The sequence below is a fragment of the Myotis nattereri genome (genome assembly GCF_964212035.1).
Source record: "Myotis nattereri genome assembly, chromosome: 16".
NCBI lineage: Eukaryota > Metazoa > Chordata > Mammalia > Chiroptera > Vespertilionidae > Myotis > Myotis nattereri.
The window spans coordinates 41806143-41816889 of NC_138091.1; the positions used below are offsets into that span (position 1 = coordinate 41806143).

Genomic DNA, 10747 nt, shown 5'->3' on the forward strand with positions numbered 1-10747 from the left:
CCTTACCAGGTATTGTCATAGGTACTTTCACTTACATGAACTGATTACATTCTTGTGTCAGTACTTTGAGGTAGATATTATTATCCTCATTTCTTTCTTTTTTTTAATATTCTTGAAAATGTCATTTATTTATTTTTTAATTTATTAAATCTTTATTGTTCAGATTATTACAGTTGTTCCTCTTTTTCCCCCTATAGCTCTATTCTCATTTCTCAGATGAGACTGAGACACAAGAGGGGTTAAGACAGTGGTTCTCAACCTTCTGGCCCTTTAAAACAGTTCCTCATGTTGTGACCCCCAACCATAAAATTATTTTCGTTGCTACTTCATAACTGTAATTTTGCTACTATTATGAATTATAATGTAAATAAATATCTGATATGCAGGATGTTCTTAAGCAACCCCTGTGAAAGGGTCGTTTGACCGCCAAGGGGGTCTCGACCCACAGGTTGAGAACCTCTGGGTTAAGGTCACATTGCTGGTGGAGCCAGGATTTGAGCCTGCGCAGTCTGTGCATGTTCTCTGTACCACTTCTTGGGGTAGTGCAGGCAACTCACAGAGATGGAGAAATTAGTTACACTTGCCCTCTCTGATTTGGAGAGACATCTTAGAATGCTGTGGAGTCTGCTACCTTGTGTGGTTGCTTGACTGCCTTTGTGTGGTTAGTGACCTTTCATACTCCATCCTTTGTTTGGAGCTGGCACGGGAATTTGTAAATCCTGTTACCATTTGTAAGACAGGTTGTTTTGTCAAAAAATGGGCCCCTTCAGATTGCTATTCAATGTTTCCTAGCAACCTGTGGCTAAACTACGTATTTATATATACACATATTTTTAAATATGTTTTATTGACTTTAGAGAGCAAGGAAGGGAGATGGATAGAGAGATAGAAACATTGATGAGAGAGAAAAATCGATCATCTACCTTCTGCATGCCCCCCATCAGGGATCAAGCCCGCAACCTGGGCATGTGCCCTGACCGGTAATTAAACCAGAAACCTCTTGGTTCATGGGTTGATGCTCAATCAATTGAGCCACACTGGCCAGGCCATATCTATATTTTTTAAATTCAAAAATTAGCACTCCTCTCCCCTAAGTACAGAAGTAATATTACATTATTTCTGAGAAGTATAAAAAATTTTAAATTACCCATAATTCTATCACTACTGTCATAATTTTGGTGTTTTCCTTGTACACACCTTTTTCCATGTTTGTTTCTTTCATGATTGTAATTCTAATAGTCTAGTAAGTATGTTTTGTATATTTTTAAGTATTTAATTCTGGTTATTAATGTAATATGTGTTCAATATTGGATATTGATAAAGTAAAGAAAATAGGACCCATCTGCAAGCCTACTGTCAGTTAGCCACAGTTCACACTTCAGGGTATTTCTCCCCAGCTTTTTCCTTCTGGTAGTTTATACTAGATCATAAAGATTTTTTTTACAAAATCAGTATTACATTGTTTTGTAACTTGCTCTTTCACCTGTGTGCGTGAACATTTACTTCTGGCATTGAGGATTTTTAAAATGGCTGTAGCCGTCGTTGGTATATTAACTGTTTTAGTTCACTTACATTTTTGGCATAACTGTCATCGTGCTTTATGCTTTGTCTTTGATGTTGTGCCACACTATTTTGAAGGTATATTTCTGTGATTTTATAATATTTCTTCCATTCATTTTGTCTATGTTTGCCTCACTTGAACAAACTTTCCTGAAATATTGAGTGTCGGAGAGGGGATGATAATAACATTGGTAGCCTTGGAAATGGTCCTAAAGGAAGTGAAATAAACCCCATTTCGGATTTTTGCCAGTAGTTAAGTACCCCTCTTTTAACAGATTTCCTGGGTAAGGCTGTTAGATGATGTTTAACAGATATGTTACTTTTATATGCTCACTCCTCCAGGCTCAGGCAAAGCAACGAGCTGGCAGAGCTGGAAGAACAGGCCCAGGGAAGTGTTACAGGCTGTACACAGAACGAGCCTACCGAGATGAAATGCTGACCACCAATGTGCCGGAAATCCAGAGAACCAACTTAGCAAGCACAGTGCTCTCGCTCAAGGTAGAAATCACTGTCTTGCTAGAATGGCTTGGTGGAACAGTCCCATGCTGTGGCCTTAGTAAATTAATCTCGGTCTTACGAACCTTGTTAAATACTTTAGTACCCTCATAGAACCATTCCCTTGGAGTGAAAGGCAAATGGCTGTGATAACAGCCTTTCCACTGTGGGTCTAGGGCTAAGTTGGCACATTTGCGGTGAACTCACATTTTTTTTTCCTTACCATGCTAACCAGCAGAATGTTTGCTTGTAAAAGATTTTAGTTAGGAGCATTTTCTAAAAGGATATTAGAAAAATCTAATCAGTGCCAAACTATGGACAAACATACTTCCTTCATCCCTTTAGCTTTTCGATTCAATTCTGTTCTTTTAGAACGGAAGCAAAACTCCCAGTCCAAAAACTTTGCAGAGGAAGCTATCAGTGGAGGTTTCAGACTGGCTCTCTGGGGGCTTGGTTTTCATTCTGCATCATTGCTCTTCCTCCCTCAGGCCCCAGTGAGGACCTTCATTCTCCTTTGGCAGGGGGAGCCACAAGAGTAATTTTCCAGATGATGGCACACCCCCAACCCCCAACACAGATGCTACCCTGGAGGCCTGGCACTTTGCTGGTGCAGACTGCTCTGTTGTAATTTATTATTCATTCCCTGTGAGAGAGGCTAAAACAGAGCTTCAGGAAAAAACTTGCTCCAGTCTCTGGGGTGAGAACAGAGAGGCATGTGTGGCTCAAACTTCTGCTCCAGGCTGTGTGTTCGTAACCAATTTACCTGCGACGCCCTCTGGTCTATATTCTCCTCTCGAGAGGGGGTGCTATTAATAGTATCTGTTGTGGAGATAAATGAGATAATGCCAGGTCAAGGCAGTTGGCACATTGCTTACTGATTGCTAACATAATTTCTTACAGTCATTGTTCATACAATAAACATTTATTGAACACCTGCTGTGTTTATGGTCACGATCAGTTTATAGGAAAGACACAGAAAGCTTAGGTCTCACCACATCACCCTATGTACACATTTGGTTAATGCGTCATTCGTTTGTTTCTTTTATTCATCAAATTAGGATAACAAATGTATTGATGGCCTGCTCTGTGCCAGGCATGGAGCCTTGTTGAGTCCATGTATCTCACCGTTACGAACTCTTTGAGAGTAGGGGTAGTATCTTAGTCATCTTCATATCTCTACCACTGAATATGATACATGACACTTCCTAGATGCACAGTGGAAATTATGTATGCAAGAGACAGGACAATCTGGCGTATTGTCTTTTTTTTTTTTAATTATGGTGAAACACACAACCATTGTTACATTTTAAAAATGTATAGTTCAGTGGCATTAATTACATGCAGTGTTGTGCAGCTATCACCACTATCCCTTTCCAGAACTTTTTTATCATCCCAAACAGAAACTCTGTACCTATTAAACAACTATCCCTTCCCCGCCTCCAGCTCCTAGTAATCATTATTCTACTTTCTATTCTTTATGAATTTATCTCATGTAAGTGGAATCAAACAATGTTTGTCCTTTTGTATTTGGCTTTATTATTCATTCCCTGTGAGAGAGGGAATTTTATTAGCATAATGTTTTCAGAATTCATCATGTTGTAGCATGTTTTAAAATTTCATTCCTTTTTAAGGGTGAATAATATTCCATTGTGTGTATATATCATGTTTTGTTGATCCATTCATCTATTGATGGATATTTGGGGCGTTTTACCTTTTGGCTATTGTGAATAATGCCACTGAACATTAGTGTACAAGTATCTGTTTGAGACCCTGCTTGCAATTCTTCTGGGTATATATCTGGAAGTGGAAGTACTGGATGATATGGAGATTCTATGTTTTACTTATGGAGGAATCACCAAATTGTTTTCCATCCACACCAGCAATGTATGGGGATTCCGATTTCCCCATATCCTTGCCAATTCTTACTTCCTGTTTTGTGTGTGTGTGTGTGTGTTTTAGTAGCCATCCTCCTAGTGGTATGAAGTGGTATTTCATTGTGGTTTTCATTTGCATTTCCCTAATCACTAGTTATGTTGAGTAGCTTTTCTTTTTTAAACATATTTTTATTGATTTCAGAGAGGAAGGGAAAGGGAGAGAGAGAGATAAAAACATCAGTGATGAGAGAGAATCATTGATCGGCTGCCTCCTGCATGCCCCACACTGGGGATTCAGTCCACAACCTAGGCATGTGCCCCAACTGGGAATCAAACCGTGACCTGGCTCATAGATCGATGCTCAACCACTGAGCCATGATGGCTGGGTGGTTGAATATGTTTTCATGTGCTTCTTGGCCATTTTTATATCTTCTTTGAAGAAATATCTATTCAGGTCTTTTGCCCGTTTTTTAATTTGTCTTATTGTTGTTGAGTTGTATGTATTATCATTTTTGAGGAGTGTTTTTAAAGTGTCTGAGAAAGTATATGCTTTCTACTAGTCTTGAGTTTTGTGTGGCCCAGCCCTGGAGAATGCTGCTAATCTTGCTGATGGCTTCCTAATTGCTGTTGAAGAAACAGGAAAGAAAGCCAATAAATAGTCTTTTTTCACTGGAGAGGCTGACCCTCCCATCACACAGTTTCTTCTCTTCTCTTCTAGGCCATGGGCATCAATGACCTTCTGTCCTTTGACTTCATGGATGCCCCACCAATGGAAACCTTGATCACAGCCATGGAGCAGCTGTACACACTGGGGGCCCTGGATGATGAGGGCCTGCTCACTCGCCTGGGCCGCAGGGTAGGGGACACACTTAATTTCTGGTGCTTTTGGAAAGATACCCTGGCCAGTCTTCTTTACTCTTTGTTTTGTGCAAAATCAAGCTCTGAGGCTCTGGATAAGTTTTGAGCGCAATTTTAGATGCCTGTTTTTTAACTGCATTTCCCACTATTTTATATCTTATTGATTTTTAGAGGGAGGAAGGGGGCGAAAGAGGGAGTCATTGATGTGAGAGAGAAAAATCGATCGGCTGGCCCACCCCACCCCCCACACATGCCCCGACCGGGATTGAAACCGAAACCTGGTTAGGTGCCCTAATGGGAAACGAGCCTGCCACCCTTTGGTGCATGGGACAATGCTCCAGCTAACTGAGCCACACTAGCCAGAGCTTAAAATTGTTTTTTTACAGAAAAATAAATTTTATCCACAGTCAATTTTACCTTGGGATATATTATTGAGTCTAGCCTTAATTTTAACAGATGTCTGTAAAATTTCCACCTACCATAATAGTAGTTATGTTCTTGATCACATGTATTTAATTGGAATTTCTCTGGGAAATAAAAACAGCAATGTCTTCTGATAGAGACAGGCATTCCACCCACATCATCATGCCTGGGTAAACCTCCTATGGTCTGTTCACCAGTGTCTCACCTTGGCAAGTCCAGATGGAGCTTCCACAGGGAAGCAACCGTAGTTTCTTCTTCTCCCTCTAGATGGCAGAATTCCCACTGGAACCAATGTTGTGCAAAATGCTGATCATGTCTGTGCATCTGGGCTGCAGTGAGGAAATGCTGACCATTGTGTCCATGCTGTCTGTGCAGAACGTTTTTTACAGGCCCAAGGTAGGGAGTTCGGACCCACGTCCATATGAATGAAATCAGCCATTGCCACTCCAGTGCTTAATGTGGACGCTTAACAGGGCCGTGTAGGGCTTCTTGGGACTGCTGGGTGTTCATTTAGTAGCTGCTGGGCGGAAAAGAATCTTCTTTCCCACTGTTTGGCAGGATAAACAAGCCCTCGCTGATCAGAAGAAGGCCAAATTCCACCAAACTGAAGGAGACCACCTCACCCTGTTGGCCGTGTACAATTCTTGGAAGAACAACAAGTTTTCCAACCCCTGGTGCTATGAGAACTTTATCCAAGCTCGTTCTCTGCGCCGGGCCCAGGACATTCGCAAGCAGATGTTAGGCATAATGGACAGGTAACATCTGGTGTCTTTTCCCCATGTTTGAGTTGAACTTCCTTGAATGTCGTGTCTGTTTATCTCTGTATGTACTGTGGAGCTACAGATTCTTCGCATAACTCTTTCTCCAGCTTTTCCATTTTTGTTATACTCCTCTCCACGAAAGGGTGCAGCTGAGAATCACTTCAGAATGTTCCTGAGAGCCTTGGCCAGTGTGGCTTGGTTGGTTTTAGCGTCATCCCGTGCACCGAAGGGTTGTGGGTTTGATTTTCTTTTTCTTTTTTTTTTTTTTTTTTTTTTTTTTTTTTTTTTTAAATATATATTTTATTGATTTTTTACAGAGAGGAAGGGAGAGAGATAGAGAGTTAGAAACATCGATGAGAGAAACATCGATCAGCTGCCTCCTGCACACCCCCCACTGGGGATATGCCCGCAACCCAGGTACATGCCCCCAACCGGAATCGAACCTGGGACCTCTCAGTCCGCAGGCCGACGCTCTATCCACTGAGCCAAACCGGCTTCGGCGTGGGTTTGATTTTCAATAAAGGCACATACCCAGGTTGTGGGCTCGATCTCCAGTTGGGGCATGTGTAGGAGGCAGCCGATCCATGTTTCTCTCTCATATTGATGTTTCTCCTCTCTCTCTCTCTTATCAATCAATAAAAAGTTTCTGAGAGGAAGATAATTTATTGTTGAAAAAAATCTCTTTATTTACAAGCATCTGAAACATTATTAGTCAAGTTAAATTAAGTCTCTGGCTCTTATTGTGTCCATCTTGCCCACTTGGCAGAGCTGCCCCTTTAGTACTCTTAGGGCTAGAAGAAGGGTCCTGGTGCCTACTCTGGGGACCCTAGATGGGGGTGTTGGGCACCGTCATCTTGGAAGGTAGAATCTCTGAAAACAGAGTTGTCTCACATCTTTGTCCTCTCTTGATTTATCTTCCTGATAGGCACAAGCTGGATGTGGTTTCCTGCGGAAAGTCCACAGTCCGAGTGCAGAAGGCCATTTGCAGTGGATTCTTCCGAAATGCTGCCAAGAAAGACCCACAGGAGGGTTACCGGACACTGATCGACCAGCAAGTGGTCTACATCCACCCTTCCAGTGCTCTCTTCAACAGACAGCCGGAATGGTAGGTGGGCAGGCCCGGGTCTGGGAGCTGTTCTGGGCAGAGAGAACCTGCAAATCTATTGGCGCTTTGTGTTTGTGCCTTTGCCCCCCGCCCCAGCACTTCCTATTCTAACACTGCCTATATTTCTAGGGCAGCAGAAGTGTGAATTAGGCCCATCAGACTCTTGAGAGCAATAAAATAATGGGAATGAGAGGTAGGAAGGATCTTTGAAATCATTTAGTGAGGTGGTTTAAAGAAATTTTTTCAAGTAGCATTTAAAAAAAATTGTAATCTTACCTATCCTCATATAAAACGGATTTAAGACCATTGTGCCACCATGATAGGAGGGTTGGAGATATGGAGCCTTGCCTGCTTGGCTTTCCCCCATCTCCCTGTGGCAGCTCCTGAGGCTCCTCTCCAGGGCCCTAGAGTTCTGTGGAGACAGCCTGAAAAACCACCGTCCAGTTTCACAGAGCAGGAAACAGGTCCAGAGAAGTGGTGTGATCGACTCTGTCAATGAATAGATGGAGCCAGAGCCAGGTCTAGAACACATGATTCTGACAGCTTTCTTGTGCTTAGAGGTGTGCAGCCTCCTCGGTATTAGAGTGTGGTTGCAATAAAGAGAGACTACAGTCTCCTGAGGGGTCAGGCAGGAGAGGTGAGAGGCTAAAATGCAAGCTCAGCTGCGGCCCATCGGGGACCAGGGTGACTGGAGACTCGATCCTGTCTTTATCCCCTCAGGGTGGTGTACCATGAGCTGGTGCTGACCACAAAGGAGTACATGCGTGAGGTCACCACCATCGACCCCCGGTGGCTTGTGGAGTTCGCTCCTGCCTTCTTCAAGGTCTCCGACCCGACGAAGTTAAGCAAGCAGAAGAAGCAGCAGCGCCTGGAACCCTTGTACAACCGCTACGAGGAGCCCAACGCCTGGAGAATATCCCGGGCTTTCCGGCGGCGCTGACAGGCAAGACTTGTTTGTCTCTCCCGCAGCAATGGCCCAGGGCTTGGACTCACTCTTTTTGTTGAAAAGCTGACCATGAGGATACGATCTTAACTGGACATCTTCCAAACCTGATTTGCATTTCTTCCCCAGTGGTAAAATAGAAACAGGGATTTACGCCTGGTTTGACCAGAATGTCCAGCCTGCACTACCCCAAGTCACTGGGGCCACCTGGGGCTCACAGCCAACACGGGGTACACTGTATCATCTCCAAGAAAGGGGTAACTCTTGCAGCCCTGGGATGGGAAATGGGTTGTGAACATCGGACACCTGGACATGCAGACAGATGGACACGATGGGGACCCTGATGCCCTAGCTGGTACTGCATGGAGGAGGGAACCATGAAGCTCATTGAAAGTGTTGGCCCCACTTCCTGCTCCTGTCCAGCCCTTGTACTTCCCCTTGACCCGGTAATATTTATTTTCTTAAGGAAACAAAAATGGTTTTCTGTGAAGATTTCTTTGAGCTGAAAGGTTAGGACATTGGCCTGGACTCAGGATGGGGGACTTAGTGTCTGGGGCTTTGGTGTACATGGTGGAGAGTCCCCTGAAACCAGAGCCCAGGCCTCTTTAGGCTGAGAGGTGATGCACAGCACAGATCTCTCGTCTTAGCACCTACGCTGTCCCAGCCCTGCCGCGGGTCGCCCCACGATTAACCTCTTCCACTGCACAGGCTCTCAGGTCTGGCGCCTGAGTGCTTACAGATGCCACACATTGAATACAGAAGGCTGTCCCTGGCTCTCCCACCTACCACACTCACCATGTGCAGCGTATCCTATTTCCTTTTGAAACGTGCGAGTAATCACAAAGCTTTTATTTTGTTTTCCCTGAGGTCCTTGATGGGCTTTAACAAAGGGTTTTTATGGTCAAAGCTTCCCCTCCCTTGTCCCAAACAGAAAACCAACATGACACCTCTCAGAGCCGGTTTGTGCTGCCCAGTATCTGTGCTCTGGGTCTCCCACTGAGTGGTGTGCTCTTAGCATTCTGTTGTGGAATAGCCACTTCCCAGTGCCCAGTTATTTTTAAATTTTTATTATTTTTTTTTTTTAGAGACAGACAGAAACATTGATTTGTTATTGCACTTATTTATGCATTTGTTGGTTGCTTGTATGTGCCCTGACCGGAGACGGAATCCACAACCTTGGCATATCAGAGCAACACTCTGCCCAACTGAGCTACCCAGCCAGGGCTTCTCACCGTTTTTGAGGAGGCTCTTGACTAGGAAGAACATCAGACAGATGCTGCCAGGCCGGGTTGTGGGACGTCTGGAAAGCTGCTCTGGATGTGGAGCTTGTTTAGAAGCCCCTGGGCAGTCAGGCACCTTGTATGTTGCCTGCACTACCTCCCCCATTCTAGTAAGTTCTGAAATTATGTAAATACTAGAACTGCCATAGATGTGTAGCCAGACATTGAAAGACTATGCAACATTGCAGGAAATGAAGGAATGTAGGCTGTCATTGGGCCGCAGACAAATCGCTCTAAAGACACAATTCAGAGAACCCAGTGAGAGGAATATAGGCCAGGGAGTCTGCCGACTGAGGTCCCTGCCCCTCTTGAGCTGAGCGTGAGCCTCGCATTCTGTTTGAGTGCGCTCCTCAGGAAGCCCAGGCCTGTAATAAGGGCAGGGGGATGTTTGTGTGCTAACACTTAAGGCCTTAAAGGGAGAAGAGTGCAGGGGCTGACAGAGGAAACGGAAAAGGCCGTATTGGCCGGGCACCCAGCTCCCCAGTCTTAATTCCAGCCCAGGTCTCCAGGACCCAGCTCTGGGCTTCGTAGCCCACCTGTCCCAGAGGAGTGACCAGCACTGATGGCATTGGCACCTCTGCGATCACAATCCCTGAAGATGGACTTGGTGGATAGGCTCAGGTTGAGAAGGGGATGTTTAACAGGCCCAGGTGAGAGACAGGGCTGGTCATCTTTATGGATTTTTGGTATGAAAAATGAAGGATCCTAGCTCTGTGGGTGTTCTTGAACATCCCCGTAGGTGCTGGGGTAACTTCTCTGCTATCACATGGTGGGGTCTGACCTGACTGTCCATCAGGAAACGCATTGCCCAGTCTGCTCAGAAGGGGGCTTGCAGCGATTCAGAAGGACTCTGGCCTGCTGCTTCCACACAATGGGGCCCTTGTTTCTCTTCCTTGAACCAATATTACCCGAGGTTGAATGACAACCCTGGAGAGGATGTGGGTCTCATGCAGGGAGCTGGAATCTTCTTGGCCATTAAAGTCTACTGTTCACTGCACCCCTGCGGGAGCCCAGCTCAGGAGTTTCCTGCCCCTGCACATGTGCTGAGTCTGTGCTTGTTTGTGGATGTGGGGGGACCGTCCCCAGGGGGCATGTGTGAGCTCTACTGCTGGGTCAGGCTTCTCGGCCCTGGGTTCACCTTCATCCAGTCTGGAGCACGTTTGGTTTTGGCTCTTTCCTTTGGCCCGAGGAGTTTCCTTGGGGGGCTGGTGTAGCTGTCTCCTCGGAGCAGTGCCCCTCCAAGTTTAAAGCTTTGAACAGAGTTGTGAGGAGTGGCTTGTTAGTGAACATTTTAGAGGTCAGAGTCACAGGTCTCAGCCTGCAAGACGTTTTTCCACGATGCTGAATCTCATCTAAATCCCTGTGTCATGTGCAGTGCTCAGGACCTGTTTCCATTCCATTCAAATTTGTCACCTTCTTGCTGTGATATCCTGGCTTTAATGTGGAAT

At 44.9% G+C, this 10747-nt stretch overlaps 1 protein-coding gene across 1 annotated transcript in view; it reads left to right on the top strand.

Annotated features, from left to right (window-relative positions):
- DHX8 (DEAH-box helicase 8) overlaps positions 1-10337 on the top strand; it is a 29291-nt gene extending 18954 nt beyond the window's left edge. Inside the window, exons 18-23 of the mRNA XM_081109931.1 lie at positions 1903-2058; positions 4648-4785; positions 5478-5606; positions 5769-5965; positions 6897-7076; positions 7797-10337. Of these exons, the coding sequence (XP_080966057.1) occupies positions 1903-2058; positions 4648-4785; positions 5478-5606; positions 5769-5965; positions 6897-7076; positions 7797-8016 (1020 nt within the window). The 3' untranslated portion in view covers positions 8017-10337. The remainder of the gene's footprint in view (positions 1-1902; positions 2059-4647; positions 4786-5477; positions 5607-5768; positions 5966-6896; positions 7077-7796) is intronic.
- The last annotated feature ends 410 nt before the right edge of the window (positions 10338-10747 follow it).